General features: G+C 37.4%; 1 protein-coding gene across 1 annotated transcript in view; it reads right to left on the reverse strand.

Moving 5' to 3' along the window:
- The window catches only part of SLC36A4 (solute carrier family 36 member 4), a 56,731-nt gene extending 31,886 nt beyond the window's left edge, over positions 1–24,845 (reverse strand). Inside the window, exons 1-6 of the mRNA XM_041729944.1 lie at positions 24,696–24,845; positions 8,369–8,492; positions 7,124–7,214; positions 5,588–5,676; positions 4,466–4,561; positions 2,274–2,358 (exon numbers count right to left, since the gene is read on the reverse strand). Of these exons, the coding sequence (XP_041585878.1) occupies positions 2,274–2,358; positions 4,466–4,561; positions 5,588–5,676; positions 7,124–7,214; positions 8,369–8,492; positions 24,696–24,747 (537 nt within the window). The 5' untranslated portion in view covers positions 24,748–24,845. The remainder of the gene's footprint in view (positions 1–2,273; positions 2,359–4,465; positions 4,562–5,587; positions 5,677–7,123; positions 7,215–8,368; positions 8,493–24,695) is intronic.
- Positions 24,846–25,576: the final 731 nt, after the last annotated feature.

The following is a 25,576-nucleotide window of genomic DNA, read 5'->3' on the forward strand; positions in this document are numbered from 1 at the left end:
CTCACTCTTCATGCCCATATATACTATTTTATCTATCTAAAATTTTCTAGAGCTTCTTAGAGAATAGAAAGGAGCTACTATAAACCACGATGGACTAGAATCATTGGAGCCACTACCCATCCATTTCCCCCTGCCTATTGCTCACAATGACTTAATGGGACCAAAAACAACCCTGTGGCAGTTACAGAGCAAGAGATTCACACATCTGTATGGCAACTAAACTCTTCCTTCTTTGATTTGATAAAATATTACACCTTTGATTTTATGTAGATTAACACAGTAATAAACTTACAGTTTTTAACTCTAACAGTAGTAGTAATTGGAAAGGTATAATCGACCAGTATGTCTACTATTGGAGACTGCTATAAAATGTGGGAATAAACATCTGCTGCTGTTTCAGTGACAATCTGTCTGTTCTCCCAAGGTGTGTTCATCATTGCTTTCAACTTTCCCAAGTCTGAATGTCTTTTTCCATGTTGCTTTTCATGCCTCAAAAGGACTTGTGTCATTCTACCTACAGCAGGCCTTCTCCTTATCTCCCAGAGAGTCACTTTTCCTACCTGGTCTTCTTAGAATATGTGCAAATGAGTTAAATACTTCCAATTAACCTTGGAAGCAACTGATAATATTTTGCAGGAGAAAGTTACCAATCCTAAGCTTATACAGATATTTATTGTATGCACTTATGTCATACGCATACACACAACTAAAATCAGACAAGGTCCTGTCCACTGATGAACAATAAAATACTGGGTGGCAGCTACATCACAGACCTAGATCTCAGCTTAATTCACATGACTTAGGGCACACTGCTCATGCTTTGTGAGAGTCAGTTTACATGTTCAAAAAATAAGCATTGTAATGTATTACAGAGTAGTTGTAAAGACTAAATGAAAAATGTCACATCTTATTAACATGATATTATAAGGCATTATTTATATTATCCATAAATTCAAATCAAGTTTGTTGGTAGCTTAGAAAAGATATATTACTACCAAGTTGCATAATTCTAGAAAGGGACCATTTCCACTGTATTCTATGTAAATGACTGGTAAATGGTGTGTCTTATCAGTTCTTGACAACAGATAGCCTCTTGACTGAGTTAATAGTCCAAAGAACATGCAACTTGTGGAATTATATACTTATAAATCAAAAGTACATCATCTATAATGAGTAATGCTAATGAAAGCATCAACTCTCTTATTTATATAGAAGGGTTGACTCAATGAGCCTTTCCAACATTAAAAATCTAGGCTAGGGGCTGTAGCAAATTATGGCCCATACACCAAATCCAGCCTACCACCTAATTTTGCAAATGTAATTTTATTGAAATATTGCCATATATATTTATTTATATATTATTTTATATAGCTAAGTCAAAAAGACCATATAGCTTGCGAAACTGAAAATACTTATTATTGTCCCTTTTCAGAAAAAGTTTTGCCATTCCTAGTCTAAATATAAAACAAAGTATACTTTATACTTGAAAAAGAGAGTCAAAGATATACTGATATCTCCATCTAGGTTCTTTAGAAAGCATAGTCACATCATCATTTTGCATTAAAATACCTTTAAGTACTATGTGTTGTTATGTAAATATCTACTATTACACAGTGCATATGTGGAGAGCTACTAAATGTTATTGATTAAAGAAGAACAGGGAGTAATGTACTAGTTAAAAGCTAAAGCGCATGAAGAAATGTGTTTCAGCATTGTTTATGATAGGGGAGCTTTTTTATTTCAGTGCTTTGCATGTTTGTTCAAATTGACAGTCTCTGCCAAGACTGCAAACCACTTCCTTCTAAAGCAAACCCTTATAATATGGAGAGAATTACAGAACACTCCTCATTTTTGGACATAGTATTTTTTTAGACAATAGCAATAACTATTTGGATTTTACTAATGTCCACTTTGTTACTTCATTTTTTAGGCTGCTGGCTAAAGCCTTATATATTTGTTCATAAAAAAATCAATATAAAAACATGCTCCCAAGACATTTGTGTATCTGATTTTGAAACCTGAATTTTAATTATCTAAGAGTCATATCTGACAGAACAAACATTATTGGTATACAATGGCAAGAAAAGCAAAGTCAATATTAGTGGCGGAAAATCCAACTTGCAAAAAAGGAGACTAAAGGAAAATTTACATAGGAACATGTTTTAAGAAAGGAGCACATTTTCATATTCAACCATGGCTTACTCAGGGGAAATATGATGCCATAACTATGGACTTGGAAGAAACTGATCTCAATAACTGGACAAAATACTTACTTGTTTTACATTTTCAGCTAAGAAGACAATATAAACACTACAGAATCCCAGTTGTGTTATCACCAGAAAAAAGTCAACCACACTCCTGAAAAGAGATACCCACAAATAAGTATCAATAAGAGCTGCTGATATATCAATATATTTTTTCTTCTTAAACTATTTTCAAACATTTTATTATAGCTTATATTCTTTTTACTTCCTTAAAATAAGAAATGATATACTTATTTTCTACAAAGATCACACATTTATGATCAGTACGTCCCTACAATTACTGAACAAAAAGATGTCCTGTTAAGTTATAAGGCCAAGATTTCCCTCTCATTTATTTCTGAAATTCAACAGTCTGAGTATCTGCTTATAAAATGATATCATGAAAACATTTCATCTTTCAGATTAAGCCCATTTCTCCTACTTCTCAAGATCTTTTTCTGATTACCCCAGTGTATTTTCCAGCCCTCCTGGCTTCCTGTCATTTGCAAATATGATGAGTGAGCATGCTCTCCACTATCCAAATCACTAATAAGAACATGAAATGAGAGAGGATTAAATCATAAGACCAAAGACCCCACCAATAGCTTAGCTCTATTCTTATTTTTTAATGTGATACTTAAGAAAATTCTAGCTACATGAAATAGTGTACAGAAGTGGGTAGGGAGAGGCACCTGGGTGGCTCAGCAGTTGAGCATCTGCCTTTGGCTCAGGTCATGATCCCGGGGTCCTGGGATCGAGTCCCTCATCAGGCTCCCCCAGGGGAGCCTGCTTCTCCCTCTGCCTGTGTCTCTGCCTCTCCCTCTCTGTCTTCTCATGAATAAATAAATAAAATCTTTATAAAAAAAAAAAGAAGTGGGAAGGGGATGTCACCAGATTAGCATAGTTTGGGTATAGTAGTTAGTCTAGTTATAAATCTACCTACATGTTATTAATTTGTAGCCCATATTACTCTATTTTGTTCAGAGGACAATGAATGATTACAACAGCATGCACCTACTGATTCATTATAGTCTTTATTTTACCATCAATGCCAAGCTGCCAAACAATCTGGTCTACAAACCTACAGACCTTCCTTCTCTCATTTGAAATTGGAAGGGTCCTTGCCTATCTTCATTCTTGCCATAACTATAGCTCTTAAAGTTCTTCAGGGATCTCCTTTGTAAATAATCTTGGTACCCTGAAATGAATTCAGGTTTCTTCACTCTGAAGAATTACATTTAAGTATTCCCTTAAGATCTTTTTATCCACCTTAGAATTTAGTATCCTACCAACAATCATTCCAGCCACATCTACCTGAAAGTCATTCTTCTTGATGGGAAAAACAGATAAAGCTACCTCTATTCTGGAGCAGAAGGAAAAAGACAGGGTTCTGGAGCACATCCCAGGGCATGAGGCTGTTTTTTTCCTTCTTCTCCTTGGCTTATCAAGAACTCTGAGCAGCTCATAAACAAATCTAACTTCCTACAAATCCCCAGGAAGGCCATATTTAACCATAAACTCTACTAGCATTGTTCTTTTTCTTCTTTTAACTTCCACTGCACATATCACTTGTACCATAGTGAGCAATTCGTTGACACAACCTATGCTTATTTTTCTAGTCCTGTTTCATTTGACTTTGATCAGTCATGTCTACCAATGATAAAGTTACATTTAAACAAGTTAGTAAAATGAAATTGTGCTAAAATACACACTTCATACATCCTATGTGTAGCTAAACACCACAATTTTATCTAACATAATGAGACTACAACATTTTTCTTGCTTTTTTCTACTTTCCTTAAAAAAATATTAACACAATTATGTCACAAGTTAGCCAGATGCTTTATAAATATAATTTTATTTAAACTACTATAGTAATCTGGTGAAATAAGTATCACCATGAAGTCATTTGATGGTGAGAAAACTAAAACAAAATGATAAATCATTTGACTCAGGTCATAAAACTGAAAAATGGTAGAGTTGAGATTTGAACCCAAGTCTATATGTGTATGTGTGTATATATATATACATATTTAAATATAAAATTTAATATTTAATATTTTATATATAAGTATATATAGTCTATATATATATATCTCTAAAGATTATGTTTATTCCCCCAGCTTTATCATACTTCTACTCATGTATTTTATTAAATTAAAATTCTTGTAAAATAATATAATTTCTGTAAGCAGATATTAATTAACATAGCAAAAGCTTACCGTCCCCATGCTGCTTGCCTCTGAAGACAACTCCAAGGACTTACTTCCATAGCAAAACTCACAGTGTCACTGTAACCTAATGTTGACTTTTTAAACCTGTAATTTAAGGACATACATGCATATGAAAGAGGAAAATTTTAGGTTGGTTCATAAATCCAATGCTTGAAAAGAACATCAAATAAATAGGAATTAATAAATGCCAGGCTATGCACTGACAGAAGAGTTTTTGAAATTTCAAGATCTGCATAGGCTAAGATATATCTCATGAAATTTTAAATCTGTTCTTTTTACCCATATATTAGTTTCCATCTACTATTAAAGTTTACATATTTATAGAAGTCATCTAATGCAATATTTGTGTTTCACTGATTTACATATTTAAATTGCCTAAAAACATTACCTACATTGTTCATGCCTAAATTATTCATTCTTGGAAGAGCATTATTTTACACATCTGCACACAGCTTTATAACATATTTACATATAAGCTATTTTACTTAATACTCAGCCCCAAGAGATAGGCATTATTTCCCTTGTTCTCTTTCCCACATTTTTTTTCAAGTATCATTGTTATTTAAAGATCATAAATGACTTGCCCAAAGTTTTAAGAACATTTGACAATAACAAAAAGTGTTAGGATTAGAATATTAGTTTACTAGAATAGGTAATATTTATTTTTTAAATAGTCCACTGTGCTGTAGAAACATTTCATGAAACAGAAACAAAGAAATGAAAGAATATGATTTTATTGACTATTCATCAGCCCACCTATCAGCAAGAACACCAAAGGCACCATACCCTAAAATGAATTCCTAACAAATTGAAGACTATTAGTCTATAACTGAAAGTAGTGCTGTGGTCTCCGTTTCCCCCCCCATGTCTTTCCTGATTTTTAAAATTTATATGGAAAGAAACCATTCCATTTCACTGACAGGGCTATATTTTAAAAGAAGTAAATATATCCAGACCAGATTTCAATCACAGGAAATATTATCTTTTTCCATATTCATAATTTTAGACTTGTCTACATTACAGATTATAGGAAATAGGATTGTTAGTTGCAAAGTAAATAAATACATAGCTTTAAAACAAATAAAATACACTTAACAAATCCTCATTTACCTCTGACACAGAAAGTGACTGCACCGTACCAAAATGTGCATACAGTGAACAGAAATAATTCCTATAAACACAAGGCTGATTGGTCCAAGCTGTGAGGGGGAGGGGGGAAATGTAGAAGGTTAAATATTGAAGTTTAACAAAAATTAAGTTACCTTATAAGCAATGAGACAATGGACTACTCATTTGTGTGAATCAATTTGGTTGGACAAAATGATTAGTCAGTTGCATATAGGAAAATTCATAAACTTGATACTGAAAGAATTTCAACAATATACTTAAGACAAACACATATGATTCCATCTCATCAGTTTGCTTAGCCAAATCTATGAACATAGAGTATAGCTATGCAATATGGTAGGATAGAATACAACATCACATTTAACATTAGACAGCAAGTCTATGACTATCACTGTAATTTAGCTAGAGTACACAAAGGTAAGTCTTACCACTATACCTGCATTTTTTTATTGCCAGTGGAAGCCATGATTAATTAAATGCAACTATGAATCATTATCTGAATGACTAAAAAACACTATACTAATTTGGAATTGTGCTTGTGTACTTACTATGTATAAGGAAGTAGGCCTAGGAAAAGATTATTATAAAAAGTGCTACATAGAGACACCTGGGTGGCTCAGTAGTTAAGCATCTGCCTTCGGCTCTGGTCGTGATTCCGAGGTCCTGGATCAAGTCCCACATCAGGCTCCCCATAGGGAGCCTACTTCTCCCTCTGCCTGTGTCTCTGTCTCTCTCTCTGTGTTTCTCATGAATAAATAAAATTTTTTTAAAAAGCAGTACATAAAAAATTTCAGGTATTCGTTTACTAAAACTAAAATAATGCCTGGGTTATTGAGACCCCAACAAAATATTGCCAAAATGTATTTTTATAACCAAAATGTTTAAATTTCCCTAATTAATTTGGGTGGACAAGTTAAATGCAGAGAAATATGATAGTTAAAACTGTTCTTAGAAAACTAGTAAGGTTTTAAACCTCTAAAAAATGATTAAATATAATTTTATTACTTCATAAGTAAATTCTCCCTTATCAAGATTCTTTGTAAAGACAATAATTAGTTCTAACGACACTTTGTACATTTGTTTTCAAAAGACATTGTTATTCCTTTTCTTAATGATTACACTTTAAATCTGAACACCACATATTTTATTCTGAATCTAAAAAACTGTAAAATTTCACCAATATAATCTACTCTATTTGTATATTTGTTGATATGACTACTTTGCCTACATCCCTGAAAATCCAAAAGAATAATAGGATATAACCACACTTGGAAAAATCAAATACTATTTTAGGATTTTTCTTTCAAATACTACAAAAAAATAATTAAACAGAATGAAAAGAGTAATTAATTCTCATTTTTTGTTAAATATTACTATCATTCACACAATCTTAACGGAACAATTTCATTGTCACCTGATCAGGTTATACATGACTAGGCCAGAGGTTAGCCTGTAATTTTTGCTGTAATTAAGATTGATAACTGTAATTTAGCTAGAGTACACAAAGATAAGTCTTACCACTATGCCTGCATTTTTTATTGCCAGTGGAAGCCCTAAAAGGCCAGTTCCAATATTTCCTTTAAGAAGATGCATAAGAGTTTGCACAAATCTGAAAAGTAAAAGTTGTTAGATTTAAACATTATAGGAAAAAAGCTAATAAAATCATGTGATCATGGATTTAGCATTAAAAGAGAACTAAAAATCAATCTAGGCAAGGAATCAAATAACATTTCCACTCTACCAGAAGCTGAATAGGCCAGAAGTCATATTTGGTTCAAGTGCTACCTTTGTCATTTAAAAAGCAGAATACAGAGGATTATTATAGAGATTAAATGAGATACTTAAAGGAAAGTATTTTTGTACATATTAAAGAAACACAGAAAAGGTAATTGTCTCTTAAGATTCTTTGCTATTACGACATTCAGAATTATTTTGAAGATTACATACAGCTAGGCTGATAAGACAGAGCAATTTATTGACACTGTCTATGTAATCATGGTACTAAACACATTTGATCTATGACTATCAACCTAACAGGAAGTTAATTAAAAGAAAAAGCGCACAAGTTTTAAAACAAGTGTATCATCAGGTAAGGTAAATACTAATTAGCATTTAGACATCGTGTACTCCCTAAGGAATTTCACCGAAGTTTCCAAAAGGCATTTGAAGAAAGTCTCTTGACAAAGAAAAAGTAAATTAAACTAGGAAGAATAGCTCAAATTTTAAACTTATGAAACAAACTTGCTTGCCTAAATTTTTTTTACTGTATATTATTCTTTTCTGATCAAACAAATGTAACATTGTTTAATGGCTAAGTTACTATTACAGTAAAAACTTATTCAACTCTATTAATGATGATAAAGTAACAAAAAACATCCTTCAAGTTTCCACTGCCTTTCCACTGCCATGACTTTGTTTTACAACATTCACTCAGCATAACGGAGTGTTAAATACCTCCCACCATCTAATTCCTAACCATTTCAGAAGCCGCTGCTCTTAAAATTTCTATTCCTTTCAATCAGATCTCCCTTCTTGCAAGGCCCCTAGCATAGGATGTGTACCATCATTGCAGTAATTCCCACATGCTACCCTGTATTTTAGATGTTTTTCTTCTTTTCCAAATAGACTATAAATACCTTGAGGGTAGGGACAATATCTTACTCATCTGCAGATCTTCTGTAGTATCTAGAAAAGTGTTTTACCTATAAAAGAGCACAAAACATATTCTAAATGAAAAGGAGACAGATAACTCATAACACTTACGAAATACCCTCTTGATCGTCAAGCTGGTAATGCTTCTGAACAGGAAGGAGCTCTTGCTCATGCTCTTCATCTGATGTCCCATCAAAATTCTGTTCATTTATTAAGGGCCTCATTACGTCCATATCTTCAAAAGGAAAAAACAAAGTACTTCACTATGATTTTTTAACACTGAGTTAAAGCTGGTATAAATGAATTTTTTAATAGAAGGACATACCACTTGTACTTATCTTTACTATTTCCACCCTAAGGTAATTCACATTAATACTCTGAGTTTTTGTGTATTTAAAAAATAACTTAAAAAAAAACAACTTGACATATTTGCTGGATATTTTGCTTGGACTAAGCAATGCAAAGTACAAACCTTAAGTATGCAATGCAAAACTTTTCTGTTTTGTCTACATGAGGTTTATAGCAAATGATCAGAGTTATGATAAAAAATGTGAATAATCAAATGAATTTTTACCTCTTTTAGCTTCAAGCATACCACATACATAAATAGTAATCATTTTTTAAATACTTTAAGAAAATTATAAAGCTGTTATAATCTTTAAAATTTTAGTATCAAAATGTACTGTTTGAGAGAGAGATAGCATGTGCAAGTGGAAGCAGGGGGAGGGGCAGAGAGAGACGGAGAGAGAGAATCTTAAGTAGGCTCTATGCCCAGGGTGAAGCCCAACATGGCACTCCAACTCATGACCCTGAAATCACAAACTGGGCCAAAATCAAGAGTTGGATTCTTAACCGACTGAGCCATCTGGGCACCCCCCAAAATGTACTCATATTTAAAAATTTTTAGCAAGATTGATGATGACAACATTAGTGATCACTGTATGCCTTGTTCTATTAAAACTCACTCAATTCAAATTTATTGAGATGACAGACATATTAGCAAGGTCTGAAGCATAGGATATTTTAAAGAAATGAAAGGTTGTTCCATTCAAATACATACAATAAACCTAAAAAACAGACAACCGGGATAACTTAAACAGTTAGGAAGGACTGACTGACATATACTTTTTTAAAACTTTTTATTTTGGAAAAATTTTAAATTTACATTAAATTGGCAAGTATAGTACAAAAAAACTATGTATCCTTTACAGACTTACCAAGTTTTAACATTTTGCCATATTTGCCTTTCCTCTCTCAAATGTGTATCTAACTATCTGAGAATGGGTTACATGTATCATATCACTTTACCCTATAGTCAGCATGTATTCTCTAAGAACAAGAAGAGACTCTTGAATATTCACATCACAGTCATCAAACTCAGTTTAATATTGATGCAATATGTTAATCTATGTTCCACATTCCAATTTCATCAATTGTATCAACAACGTTCTCTCAGCAATTGTTTTTGGCACAGGATCATGTATTGCATTTAATTGAGTTATTCTGGTTACCTTTGTCATTATGTCTTTTATGATGCCCTTAATCTTTCCTTTCTCTTCCTTAATCTCTGACAATCTTGTTTGTCAGGTTTCTCAAATATTCTCTGGGGCACCTGGGTGGTTCAGTTGGTTAAGCATTCAACTCTTGATTTCGGCTCAAGTCACGATCTCAGGGCCATAAGATCCAGCCCTGCATTGGGTACCCCACCAGCAGGGAATCTGCTTTGAGATTCTCTCTCTCTCTCCCTCTTCCTCAGCCCCTCTCCACCCCAAATAAAATAAATACATATTTTTAAAAAATAGTATCCTCTGAATTCCACCTAATACCTATACAACGTCTTATTCTACTTTTACCGTTCATTCATTTTCCAGAAAACCACACTGCTTTTTCCCCACAGAAATGCCTTTATTTTATTCTCTCTCTTTTTTAAAGATTTTATTTATCTTTTCATGGGAGACACACAGAGAGAGGCAGAGACAAGGCAGAGAGAAAAGAAGGCTCTCTGTGGGGAGCCTGACATGGGACTTGATCACGACCTGAGCCAGAGGTAGAGGCTTAACCATTGGGCCAGCCAGGTGCCCCTATTCTCTCATTTTTGTAGTTGTGTTCTTTCTATTTTGGCAATATATATGATGCTTTATCCATTGTTATTCCAATCATGTCTCCACCCATGTCTTAGACTTATAATTAGTATATTAAGTTAGACCTATAATTAGTATATTAAATGTTTGCTATCAGTCCTCCGCTAAAGTGTTCTCAGTCATCTCTTGGCTGGAGGAAGTTCATTCACTTGGGGACCATGTACCATAATGACCTGTAGGACCTGATAAAATACAAATTGACGTACCTCACCCCGAAGCCTCTGATTCAGCAGTCCTGGGGTGGGCCTTAGAATATGCATTTCTAAGTCTCCAGGTAATTCTGATGTTGCTGGTCTGGGAACCACACTTTAAGAACCACTGCTCTAGCAGATTCTTTAGGAAGGACTCATGGGGCACAGGATTCCTTAAGTTCTCACATGCTTTAAACTGTTTTTCTATAGCATTGATATGAAGGACAGCTAGATAGTAACACCTTTGACTCATACTCTCTATCCTTGAGTTTCCTGAAAATGCTGCTCCACTCTTGCCTTGCTTTATAAGCTACTCTTGAGAAGTTTGAGGGCAAACTAATTTTCTTAGCCATTACATATTTTGTCCTTTTTGCTTGAGATCCTGAGAAATTTCTCTTTGATTTTAAGATCTAATGGTTTTACTATTATCTTCGGTTTAAGCATTCTGAGTCAATTTTCCCAGGGACACAGTGGGCCTTTTTGATATGTAGATTTAGGTTTTCTCTTATTTCTGGAAATTTTTCTTGGATTATAGCTTTGAATACTTAGTTCAAATATTTTGTTTTTCTCCTTTAGAGATTCCAATTATATGTCAGATCTCCTCTGCCTGTCTTCCACTTCAGCCACTTTTTCTTTGACCCTTCTGATGTTTTTACCTTATTTAAATCTTCTTTGAAATTAAATGAGTCCACTAAATTTTTATTTCAATATGTTCTCCCTTGGACACTTTGTATTTATTATTATTTATGATTTTTCCTACTGTTAGGCATTTCTTGCACAATTTGAACGTAGTGCCTTCTTTTGGCATACTGAAGTTCCCTTTAAGTAACAGATGATGCTGACTTATTGGAGTTATGGGAAAACATTGGTATTCTTTGGTTTTCTTTCATTTCTGCAGGATATTCAATTCCCTATCCACCTCCCACCCCCTACCTTCCTTCTTTCTCTTAACCTCCAGGTATCATAGGGACATCTCAACTGCTCATTTTATCTCTTTTTCCTCCAGAAGCTATGTTTTGCCAAGGCTATTGTGCTTCTACACCTCCTCTTTTCCAGAGATTCCAAAGGCTCTTCTTTAGAGAGGTCTTGCACTCTGAAATTTACTGTTTATTCTTCTGCTTATAGATAATTTGAGGTTTGTGGTATCTTGGTCTCCTACAAATGATAAAAGAATATCTTCAGTTTACTTGTGCTCCTCTTTTGAATCAACAGGTTTTTGGGTGAGGACATGTGGAGAGATTAGGATTTAGGTAGCTTCCACTGTCCCAGTGCTAACTGGAACTCATGACAACAATTTTTTATAAAAGTAAAGTTATGCTTTAAGATATTAGAAAATACTTCAGCTTTATAATACATAATTTTGTAATCAGGAAGTATGATTAGCTTTGTGCTTCTTTTTCAAGATTGTTTTGGGTGTTTGGGGTCTTTTTAAATTAAAACAGTATGATATTGGCATAAAAAGAGATACACAGACCAATGAAATAGAATAGAGAGCCCAGAAATCAATCTATGTATATATGACCAACTTATCTTTGACAATGGTGCCAGGAATACACAATTGGGAAAAGTCTCTTCAACAAATAGTCCTAGGAAAACTGAATGTCCACATGCACAAGAATGAAAGTGGACCTTTATCTCATACCAGACACAAAAATCAACTCTAAATGTATTAAAGACTTAAATATTTGAAAAGCTTCAGACATTGGTTTTGGCAATGATTTATTTCATGGATATGACACCAAAGCACAGGCAACAAAAGCAAAACTAGGCAAGGGACTACACCAACTAAAAAGTTTCTGCACAACAAAAGAAACAATCACCATAGTGAAAAGCCAACCTACAGAACGGGAGAGAATATTTGCAAACTATATATTTGATAAAGGATTAATTTCCAAAATATGTAAGAAACTCCTACAACTCAAGAACAAAAAAACCTAGTAATCCAATTAATAAATCGGCTAAAGATTTGAACACACACTTCTCCAAAGAGGTATACAAATGGCCATAAGTTTATGAAAAGCTGTTCAATGTCACTAATCATGAGGGAAATGCAAATTAAAACCACAATAAAATAACACTCAATACCTGTTAGGGTGGCCATTATCAAAAAAACAAAAGGCAACAAGTATTGGTGAGGATGTGGCAAAATTGGAACCTGTATACAATTGGTGGGAATGAAAAATGTTATAGCTGTGAAGGAAAAGTTTGGAGATTCCTCAAAAAATTAAAAACAGAAGTACCATATGACCCCACAGTCTCACTTCTGAGTATTTACCCAAAAGTACTGAAACCAGGAACTTGAAGAGATGTTAGTAATCCCATGCTCATTTTAGTGCTATTCACAATAGCCAGCTTGTGTAAACAGCAAGCACTGACAGATAAATGGATAAAATAGGATATATACACACAGTGGAATATCACTTAGCCTTAAAAAAAGAAATTCTGCAATATGCAACATGGATGAACCTTGAAGACATTAGGCTAATTAAATAGGCTAGCCACAGAAGTTTAAATACCACATGATTCCACCTATACAAGGAATCTAAAATGATCAAACTCACAGAAGCAAAGACTAGAATGGTTGTTGCCAGCGGGGAGGGAAAACAGGGAGCCACTAATCAACATGTATGAAATTTTAGTTATGCAAGATGAGTGAGTTCTAGAGATCTGACACACAACACTGTACCTATGGATGACAATACTGTATTGCACACTTCATATCTGTTAAGGGGATAGATCTCATGACAAGTGCTCACTACAATTTAAAAAGCAAGATATTGGAAAAAAGCATGAAAATGGTCTATTTTTAAGTCATTTAAATATTCTTTCTCTAGGGGTAGCTGGGTGGCTCAGTTGGTTAAGCATGTGACTCTTGATTTTGGCTCTGGTCATGAGCTCAGGGTCGTGGGACTGAGCTTCATATCAGACTCTGTGCTCAGTGGTAAGTCTACTTGACATTCTCTACCTTCCTCTTCCTCTGCCCCTCCTCCCACTCACTCATGCACTCTCTCTCTCTAAATAAATCTTTTAAAAAATATATTCTTCCTCTAACAATGTTACTAGTATGTGTAGAGTAAAATCTGGTGACTTATCAATCAAAAGTTCCAAATGCCTAGAGTCTAAATTAATGAGGGTTTTCTATAACTCAAATTCCCTAACTTTGCCTTTGGGTAGTTTTTCTAACCCTCTGATCTTTAGGGTATTCTCCACAGACTATTTTGTAGGATTTCCTAGTTTCTTTTTCTTCAGTATCAAAAGTGGCTCACCCTAAACCTGTGCACAGTGAATATTAAGTGTTTCTCAGTATTAGAGAGCTAATACTGGGATATCTACTAAATTACATTTATTCTGGTACCTATTACTATTATAAATTATGTTCATCTCTTGTTTGAACAGATTCTACATCCTTTTCTGTTACACTCTATACAAAGAAAATTGATACTTTAATTTATAAAACCACCGTATTAGTTTGCTAGGGCTGCCTTAACAAGGTCCAACAAAGTGGGTGGCTCAAACAATAGAAGTTATTATCTAACAGTTCTCGAGGCTAAAGTCCTAAATAAAGATGTTGTCATGGCTGGTTCCTTCTGAGGGCTAGGAAAGAAGGATCTGTTCCTTGGCTTATCGATGGCTGTCTTCAAATTCATAGGGTATTCTCCCTGTGTGAGTCTGTCTTCATTCTCCCTTATTCTAAGGACACCAGTCATACTGGATTAGTGGCCCACCCTACCCCGTGTGGCCTTTTCTTAACTGATTATATCTATAATGATCCTATTGCCAAGTAAGGTCACATAGGGACCAAAGGTTAGGACTTCAATTGATGAATTTAATCGATAACAATCATCATTATTCGTTATGTCACCCTTAAGCAGAAACGTGTTAATATTTTCATTCCAAAATTTATTCCATTGCCCTTGTTGACTCTTGAGTTCACCTGCATTTTTCTATTCATTCAGCTATTCAAATTGTCAATTATTTGAACTCTCTAATTTCTTTCTGCCAGAGGAGGTACAGTATGTTTTGTGCATTACTAAGTACAGTATTTAGGTTCTCCATAATGATAGTTATCACTACCAATATTTCAAAAACTGAACAATCTATTATTTGAAGCATATCTCCCAAGAGATCACAGCAGCAATGGAAAGTCAGAAAAAAGAAAAAGTCTTCTCACAACTTAAAAAAATTTGAACTCTAAAGGATAAGTTTACTGTTAATGGCATCATCAGATAATTTATTTTTAATATCTTTTAGTTAAACCTGAATATCTAGAAATGTCAAAGTGATCTATAAGTATTAATTCTACTAGTTCTATAATTCACTGAATCAAGTTTTTAAGATGGGTTTACAAGGTGACTGACTTTAGAACAAAAACATAATTTCTCATTTTATATTTAAGTATTAACTGGAGGGCAGCCCGGGTGGCTCAGCAGCTTAGTGCCGCCTTCAGCCCAGTGCCTGATCCTGGAGACCCTAGATCGAGTCCCACGTCAGGCTCCCTGCATGGAGCCTGCTTCTCCCTCTGCCTGTGTCTCTGCCTCTCTCTCTCTCTTCTCTCTGTGTATTCTCATGAATAAATAAACAAAATAATTAAAAAAAAGTATTAAATGGAGCTTTGAAAAGTTATAAACGACTGGTTGACTCTGTTTACTGATAAATCTCATCCTCAGAAATCCAGGCTTCAGTGGGCTCTTACCATTTAAAGATGCAACTTCTTGGATATGTATCAATTTTTTAGATATTTGTAGTTAGGTATCTTCAAATGTTTTCTTTAGATTCAGTAACTATTTTGTATCCTTCAAGATAAGATATATATAATCAGCCCTAAAACCTGATTTCTTCACCTACTCTCAGTTTACTTATTTAACAAATACATATTTCTTGGTATGTAATGTTACCTAAATAATATAGGCTAAACCACAGAGAAAGTCTTAGTTATTTTTTTAAGTGTAGTTTTAAAAAATACATTTAAGCATGAGCTTAGAATTTAGCTAATAATGTGTCACATTGCTTCAGTGGCTGATTTGAAACCATTCATTAATGTGTACTTCTTAAGTTTCTAATGTTGTTAAGAATAATTTTTATTTCAAATAGTTTCAACTTTAAAAAAATTAGCCCTTTAATCTCACTGTTATAGTTCATGAAGCTTCCTAGAATTATTACATTTTTCTCAGGCTTTTAATAGTGCAGGGTGAGACAAATGGATTTTGACCAAAGAAATATATGAAGTTATTTTTCACAGTACATCATAGTTAATGTTTCCTAGACCACATAAAATTGAGAAATAATGAATTTAAGAACTAGGGAAAAGTTTAAACCATGAGCTATCACACTGTTAAAATTAAATAAGACAGTTTCTACTCAGTCTAAATTTGTTGAGTAGCTTAGAGCCCAGATAACTTTTAGTTGGGAATTTGAGTGCACCTTGTAAACCCATCTTAAAAACTTGATTCAGTGAATTATAGAACTAGTAGAATTAATACTTATAGATCACTTTGACATTTCTAGATATTCAGGTTTAACTAAAAGATATTAAAAATAAATTATCTGATGATGCCATTAACAGTAAACTTATCCTTTAGAGTTCAAATTTTTTTAAGTTGTGAGAAGACTTTTTCTTTTTTCTGACTTTCCATTGCTGCTGTGATCTCTTGGGAGATATGCTTCAAATAATAGATTGTTCAGTTTTTGAAATATTGGTAGTGATAACTATCATTATGGAGAACCTAAATACTGTACTTAGTAATGCACAAAACATACTGTACCTCCTCTGGCAGAAAGAAATTAGAGAGTTCAAATAATTGACAATTTGAATAGCTGAATGAATAGAAAAATGCAGGTGAACTCAAGAGTCAACAAGGGCAATGGAATAAATTTTGGAATGAAAATATTAACACGTTTCTGCTTAAGGGTGACATAACGAATAATGATGATTGTTATCGATTAAATTCATCAATTGAAGTCCTAACCTTTGGTCCCTATGTGACCTTACTTGGCAATAGGATCATTGTAGATATAATCAGTTAAGAAAAGGCCACACGGGGTAGGGTGGGCCACTAATCCAGTATGACTGGTGTCCTTAGAATAAGGGAGAATGAAGACAGACTCACACAGGGAGAATACCCTATGAATTTGAAGACAGCCATCGATAAGCCAAGGAACAGATCCTTCTTTCCTAGCCCTCAGAAGGAACCAGCCATGACAACAAGGAAATATTGTAATATTATTTTCTTATATTTAACTCTTAATTTTTCAGGAGAGTTATTAGCATTGGCATCAGCCATGAGAATGAGTAGGATGTTCCACGCTTGAGAACATGCACCTCCTTGGTTATGTTTAGTTATTTAATGCATGTGTATATGGCAGATTAGCTGTAAAGCTTGAAAGGATTTTCTCAACTGCGCTAAAGAATCTGGACTTGATCTTATAAGCTGTGAAAAGCCAGAGAGAGAATTAAGTTGAAATGATCAGTTCTGCATTTGAATCTATCCCCTTGGCAGCAGCGTTAAGGATCAATTGGAAAAGTAGTGGCATTAGAGTCAGAGAGACCAATTAGAATACAGTCCAGGCAAGAAACTGGTGAAAGCTTAAATTAATTTTGTTGCAGAGAAAAGAATGGCTATTTAGAGAACAGAAAGAGTGAGACTCGTTGACCAATGAGATGTGGAAGGTAAAGGAGCAGAGGATGCTTCCTAGGTGACTGTCTTTGAGAAAGGAGACACAGGGAGACAGCAGGGTGTGGTCCAGAGTCCTTGATCACAAACTTAAAAGCCTGGGAGGGTATCCCAATCCTACCTGTACTAGGTCTGGGAATCTAAGCTAGTCTTGTGACTTCAGTTCTGACATAGGGAATGATTTCTATTCCCCTAGTGGCCTTTTTTCTCTTGCTCCTGGCCTTTACATATGCTGTTCCCTCCTGAATCATACTCTACTCACCCATTCCATCCTTCCCCTGCAACCCTATCTACTACCTGCTCATCCGTCAAGTCTCCCCCTTAGACACCACTTCTTCCCAGTAGCTTCCTTTATCCCAAGTTTGGCTTGTCTGCCTCCGGAGTGTCCCCACAGCACCCTACAATCCTCCTGCAATACACTGTATTGTAATGGGCCACTCTATTTGTCTGCATTCTCCATGAAGTGACAGCAGTGATATCCAACTCATCTGCCAGCGTAGCCTCAATATTCGGAACATGGTAGATGCTCAACAAATGATCAAATAAATATGTAAAAGAGATAGCAGAATATTAAGGAGGAAATGTAAATTTAATTTTTAAGTCCTGTAACCTGAAATTATGCCCTGAATAAGCAGTTAGAAACAGGGTCTGGAAGTAAGGAGAAAATCTGGGGCTAAATATAAAGATTTGAGAATGACATCAGAATGTAAGTAATTAATAATTGGGATCAAAAGGTAGGATGTGGGGTCACTCAGAGCCGAAGACAGAATAATGGGGATCCACTAACATTTTAAATTCAAGTAAAAAGTTGGTGAAAGAAACCGAAAAGGAATGATCAAAGCCTCCTGAGTTTGGTACAACAGATATATAAAATTGGAAACAAAAGATTAAAGTTGTCAAGAACTGCAAGTCCTTCCTGGTGAGCAGTTCCTGGCTTAGGTTCAAGGATGCACCACTGACCGTGTTTTTCCCTGGGCTATTTCACACTGTTGTGTCACTGGTTCCTCTGTGACCTCATCTCCTACTAATCTTCCCACTGTTTACTCTGAGTGTTCACTCCCACTCAGAGAAGTGGAGGCAGGGAGAATTAGTGTTCATCTTCTCTCCTCTGTCCTGCAACCATTCCATTGCAGGAAACCAGAGAGATGTGTACGTGGATGCGGTTAGTAGGATGTTCTGGACTGACGCTTGTGTACTCCTAAAATTCCTGCATTAAACCCCTAGCCTACAAACAAACAAACAAACGCCTAGCCTCCAATGGGATAGTGCTGGGAGGTAGTAGGGCCTCTGGCATACAATGACATTTAGATAAAGTTGTGAGGACAGACCCTTATGATGGGATTAGTGCCCTTATTAGGGAGAGGACACTCTTTACCATGTGAGAACACAGCAAGAAGATGGCCATCTATAAACCAGAGAGGGCTCTCACCAGGAAGTGAATCAGCTGGCACTGGTTCTCGGACTTCCCCACTGTTAGAACCATGAGAAATAAATGTTTGTGGTTTAAGTCAGCCAACTTAAGGTGTTTTGTTATAAAAGCCTGAGCTGAGTAAGACACAGGAGTTGTGTTTCTTTGCACAATAAATTTTGATGGCCTGCCTTTGGATGTACTAGAGGAGAGACTGGCAAGTACTAAGCTTTGTGCACAGCAGCCCTACAGGCAGAGCACATGGCAGGAGCTATGCAGATGCCCGAGTCTCCCATGGATTTCTCAAGTGCCTCTGTTAATGGACTGTTATGGCCTCTCACCAACATTTATCAACAGGAGACCCCATCACGAAAGGCCTTCTGATTGAATGTACTCACACAAGAGGTTGCAATCTTTTTTCATTCAGTTTCACAAATATAACACCCAATATGTGTCAGGAATTTTAGATACTGGGAATAAAGCAATTACTAAAACTAAAAAAATTCTTGCTCTCATGGAGCTTGAATTCTAGTAAAGGAAAAACATAATAAATAAGAGAGAGAGTATGCTATTGGTAAATGCTAAGAAGGAAAATAGGGATTGCAGGGGACAGCCTGTAGTTTTAGTTAGCACTATATTATTGAGAAAAGAGAAAGAAGAAATTGAGAAAGAAGGATTTTAAAGAAGACCTGAAGGAGGAGAGTGGTGAATAATGTGGCTATCTAGGGGAACAGCAATGAGGCAGCAGGAACAGCAAAGGCGAAGACAAAGACTGAGGATGTAGATATAGCCTGGTGTACTTCAGACTGAAGGAGGCCAGAGTAACCAGAGAGGAGAGATGAAGGAGGAGATAGTAGGAGAGATTAAAAGTAACAGAGGACAGATGGTATACAGCTCTGCAGACCATTCTGAGTGATATGAGACCCACCTACAGCACTATTGAACAACAGAAATGTAACATGAGCCACAAATATAACTTGAATTTTTCTAATAGTTACAATTTTTTTAAAAAAAGAAAAGCAACAGGTAAAACTAATTTAGTATCTTCTGCAACTCAATATATGCAAAATATTATCATTTCAAAATGCAATCAACATAAAAAATTATTAACAAGGTACTTTACATTCTATTTTTCATACTAAGTCTTAGAAATCCAGTGTGTATTTTACACTTACAGCATATTTTCATTTGGACAAACCATATTTCCAAAGCACATATGGCTGAAGACAACAAAGCAATAGAGGGCTTTCTGCAGAGGAGTGATATGATCTGATTCCTATTTTAACCAGGATTACTGTGGAGCCTACCTTCTCAAGTGTAAAATGAGAGTAGTGACTTCTACCTAATAGGAGTGCTATGATAACGGAATGAGATAACATTTAGGAAGCACAGAGCCTAGTCCTTGGCATGTAAGTCATCAATAAATACTGGTTTTCTAGTATTTATAGTATTTTATAGTTTATAAAATAGTATTATATTATATAGTATTTATAGTACTTATATTTATAGTATTCATACTAGTATACTATTTTTTAGTATTTATTATCTTCTCATTTCTCATTCTGCCCCTTCCTACACAATGATTATTGTTTATTTATTTTTTATTTGAGACAGAGAGAACGCCAGCGAGCAGGCACATGGTAAGTGGTGGGGGAGGGGCAGAGGGAGAGAGAATCTCAAGCAGAACGCACTCAGTGCAGAGCCTGCCGATGGGCTCAATCCCACCACCCTGAGATCACCACCTGAGCCAAAACCAAGAGTCAGATGCTTAACCAACAGAGCCTATCCAGGCACCCCACAATGACATACTAGAAGCAAATTATGCTGCATAGGATTCTAAATATAAATCTTTGACAAGAAATTAGTTAATTTACTACCAACAATGAATAATTCTGAGCATTCATGAGCTACAAATTGTGCTGTAATACTGAGTAGGCAAAATGTGTTATGCCAGCCAGGAGGAAATGGAGACTAGATGGAGAGACACCCAAAAACCTAACATGGTAAAAGCTTTAACAAAGTTAAGAAGGTGGGGAATAAAATCAGAACACTGATGTAACATAATTAAAAGTTACACTATTAAGCAATGGATATCAAACTACCTAAACACAGTTATTTGTTTACAAATGGAAAAATTATAGATGAATAAGAAACACTAGCTTCGTTCAGTATTATACACCATGCATGATATACCATACATACACATTAATGGTAAATAAAACTATAACATTCTTAAACTAGGCAATACTTGTATCATCTCTTATACTGCCCAGACAATTGTCTCAACCTCAATCTCCCAACCTAAAATCAACCTAAATTTCTAGTTGTAGTTAGAATGAAAAAAATCACATTAATTTAGCAATATCACCTCATAATTCCACTTCTGACAAGTCAGTATGTAGAAAAAAAGGATTTCTGCACAAAGATGTTGACTGAAACATTATTTATGTTGAAAATTTGGAAACAACCTAAATGCGCAACAATCAGGAAATTGCTAAATTAACTACTGGACCTCCACTTTATAAAACATGCTGACATTAAATTATAGTTTTGAAGTCTTGAGTAAAACATGCTGAGTGTGAAAAAGCTGGATGAAAAAAAAAGTATGAATTCAATGATGTTTTAAAAAAAGTTAATTTAAAATGCAAGCACGGAAATACATCAAAAATGGGAATAAGGGGCAACTAGGTGGCTCAGCTGGTTAAGTGCCTGATTCTTGATTTCAGTTCAGGTCATGATCTCAGGGTGGTGAGAGTAAGCCCTGAGTCCAACTCCACGCTTGGTGCAGAGCCTTCTTGAGATTCTCTTCCTCTCCTTCTGCTCCTCCCCCTGCTTGCTCACTCCCTCTCTCTAAAACAAATATATATTTTTAAAATGGGAATAAGTTAACAAAGATAGGGTTGTGCAATGGGATCTTAAATACCTTTTACTGTCTTTCTCTGGAAAATGCAAAAAAGAAAAAAACTAATAAGCTTGCATTACTTTTATAATAGCAAAATAAAGGAAATCACTTCTATTTTGACAATGGACAAACTAAAACTAAGTAAAAATAATTTCTTTTTTTGATATAACATAATGTAGCTGTCTAAATCTACAAATGATTATGTAAGATGGAAACAGTAACTATCTTATTCATTTATTCATGTCTGAAGTGGTAAAGATATGCACAGCAAGAAACCTTCCAGAGGTCTGTACTGCCTATGAAATGAAGTGTAGATCTTAAGTTATACACATGGCTATTTATATAGTTTAAGGAAACCTGTATCTTTACATCTCTTTTGGTGCCTTTTTCATAGACATCCAATTTTAAAAAGTCTTCTTAAAGCTAAATAATAATTGGTCATTGTAGAAAATCAGAATATATATAACTAAGCAACATTTTTGAAATTAAAATTACCTCACCACCCAAAAATAGACGCTGGTGATACTTTAGAGTATATACAATATACTCACTCCTGTGTGAGTTCAGTCCCATGGCTTTAAATACTACCTACATGCCGATGGCTTCCAAATTTCTATCTCTAGAACAGACCTCTTACTAACTCTGGAAATAAATCTAATTGCCTACTCAACATCTGTTTGAGTATCCTCACAACGTGGCAGCTGGCTTCTCCCAAAGTGAGTTATCCAAAAAAGAGAGAGCAAGGCACAGTATCTTTTAGGATCTGGCTTCGAAGTCACCCACCATCACTTCCACCATACTCTATCCATTAGAAGCAAGTTATCAAATCCAATCCACACTCCAAAGGAAGAAAATCGAGCTCTTCTTCTTGAAGAGACAAGCATCAAAAAAATCTGTAGACATTCTATAAAACCACCATAACATCCAAATTGATGGCAACTTCATCCTTCTAGATACTCAGGTCCTTGGAGACATCTTTGTTTCCTGGTTTACTCTCAACCCTTATCCATTCTGTTAGGAAATCATACTGGTTCAACTTTCAAGTATATCCAGAGTCTAACTACTTCTCTCCACTCACATTGCTACAACCATACTCCTGTGAGGAACATGTACGTCTCTTTTCTGCATTTCAGAAATACCCTTCTGCTTCTACTTCTGCCCCTTGCAGTCTATTCTTCACACAGCAGCCCGTGTAATCCTTTTAGAAAGTAAGTCAGATCATGTCACTTCTGTGTTGAATCCCTAACTGGTTCCCCATTCTCCCAGAATAAAAGCCAAAGCTTTACATGACCTCCAAGATCTTCTATGACCTGGCCTCATTGCAACCTTGATCATTCTGCTTCAGCCACCTTAGCCTCCTTGCCATTTGTCTTTAATCTAGCTGTTCTTTCTACCTGGAATGGCCTTTTGCCAGATATACACTTCACTAAATCTCTCGTGTCTTCCAAGTCTTTACACAAATCTCTTCAATATGATCCATCCTGGCCATTTTATAAAATACTATAACTGTCCAGCCCCCACCCTGACTTCTGATTTCTTTTACTCTGCTGGTTTTTTTCCATAGCATTTTTTGCTTAACATGCTATCTAAATAACAGATTGCTGTCTTCCCTGTTTACTGCCTGCCTCCTCTTACAAGCCCCACAAGAACAGGAGTCTTGATCTGTGTTGTTCACAGATGTATCCCAAAGCGCCTGAAACAGCGTCTGGCACACAGGAGAAGCTTAATGTTTATGTGTTGAATGAACAGACATAACTTTAAAAAAATAGTTTGGAATCTTTTTTCAGCTAATAAAAATATATATGGCAAACATCTTCCCATACGACTTTGAATGGCTATTAAGTACAAGACTATATGGCTATATCAAAATTCACCTAAACAATCTCTTTTAACTGGACGTTTAGATAGTTGCCAGATTTTTCTCAACTACAAATAACATGGTGAACACCTCCTGAGATAAGTATTTGTTACACAACTCATTTCCTTGGGAAATTTTCTACAGGTAAAATTGATGGGGGAAAGGATATGTGCATTTTTAAGAATAAATACATTATCCTGCTCTTACCAGCAGCACATAAGAATGCACAGCTCCCCACATCCTAAGCTGTGTTATTAGGGAATTTAAAACAGTCAGATACACCTGACTTCATCTCTGGGTTCTGCCATTAATTAACTTAGAATTACTGAGTCTATAAAATGAGGATAATCATAATAATCTACCTTACCCAATCGTTTTAAGGATTAAAGGAAACAATGCATAAGTAAAGCAATTAGCGCGCCGCTTGACGCACAGCAAACAAATAATTAAACGCCAGGTTCATTTCTACCATTATTACGACTTGAAAGAAACTACCTGCAAAGTGCCCTGCCCTTAACGCCAACATATCAGTCACTACAATGAACTGCTGCTTTAAAGCTCGACTTTAAAAAAAAATCATTTAATCTTTCAGCCTCGAATTAAAAATATTCCTGAATATACTGCGCACAGCGGGCGGGGCGAGCGACCCGCAGGGACCGGACTGCCCCGACCCCCTCCGAGCTTTTGTTCTTCCTACAGCTCGAGGCCGCAGACGAGGTTTCGCGTTCCCCGTCCCCGGGGAGAGAGCAGAGGAAGCAGGAACGCGAAGCTCGGCCTGGCCGGGGCCGGGGCCGGGGCCGGGGCCGGGGGCGGGGGCGGGCGGGGATGCTCGGGACCCGCAGGGGACCCGCAGGGCTGCGGCGGGCGGCGGGCGGCGGGCGGCGGGCGGGGAGCCCTGCGGAGGACGCGGGGGGCGGGGCGGGGCGGGCGCGGCTCCCTCCCTCCGACTGCGGACCCCGCGCCCGCGCCCCCGCCCCCGCCCGCCGCCCTCCGGAGGCCCCGCGCCCCCCGCCCCCCGCCGCCCGGCTCGGCCCCGTCCCGGCGCGGCTGCCCCGCTGGGCCTTCCATGCAAGCCGTGCCCGCCCCGCCCCCGAGGGCCCCGGCCAGGAACGCGGCGGGCACCGCGCCCCCCCCCGCGCCCCCCCCGCCCCCCCGCCCCCCCGCGCAGCCCCAGCCCGACCCCGAGCCCCAGCCCGAGCCCCAGCCCGACCCGCCGCGCCCCGCGGCCCAGGCCCCGCGCCGCTGCCGCTGCCGCTGCCGCACCCACCGAGCTCCTCGCGCCCCGCCGCCTCGGCCGCCGCCGGCGCCGCCGCTTCCATCCCTCGGGGGTCTCCAGGACGCCGCCGCCGCCGCCGCCGCCCCGAGCGCGCTCCCCCGCCGCTGCGTGGCCCGCGACAGGCGGAGGCCTCCCCGGCCGCGCGGGACCCACGCCCAGCGCCCGCCCCCGCCCCCGCCCCCGCCCCGGGCACCCCACCCGCGCTCCGGAGCATGCGCAGTGCCTGCGGGAGCCGGGGGAGGGCCGGGGGCCGCGGAACAGCGCGGGATCGCCGCGGGCGGGGGGCGCTGCGGAGCCCCGGGGTGGGTAGGGCTGACAGCGGCGGGGCCGCAGGCCGGCAGCCACCCCGAGGGCTTCACCGGTGACCCCGAGCTGCAGTTTGCGGCGGCGTCTGTTTGCGAGACTTGAGCACCCTGCGGGGCTCCCGGGGGAATGCGGAGCAGGATCGTCCCTGAGCCGTTGGAGTTCTGACTCCTCCTGGGTGGGTTCCCGCCGTCCGCCGCCTCTCCCAGAGATGCAGGATGCACTCGAGTTCAGGGCTTAATTCAATCAAATAGCTTCACTTCAAGGATTTTTCGGTGCTCTCCAAAGATATTGGATATTGACCTCAGGGCTGAAAGAAAATTAAGGTGAAGAATAATTATACTGATGTGGTGTCAAATATTCTTATGCACTATACATAATCCTGATGAAAATCCTGTGAGATAATTCTTTTTTTTTTTTTTAAGATTTTATTTACTTTTTCATGAGAGACACACAGAGAGAGGCAGAGACATAGGCAGAGGGAGAAGCAGGCTCCCCGATGTGGGACTCAATCCCCGGACCCTAGGATCACGCCCTGAGCCGAAGGCAGATGCTCAACCACTCAGCCA

The sequence above is a fragment of the Vulpes lagopus genome, chromosome 15 (genome assembly GCF_018345385.1).
Source record: "Vulpes lagopus strain Blue_001 chromosome 15, ASM1834538v1, whole genome shotgun sequence".
Classification (NCBI taxonomy): Eukaryota; Metazoa; Chordata; class Mammalia; order Carnivora; family Canidae; genus Vulpes; species Vulpes lagopus.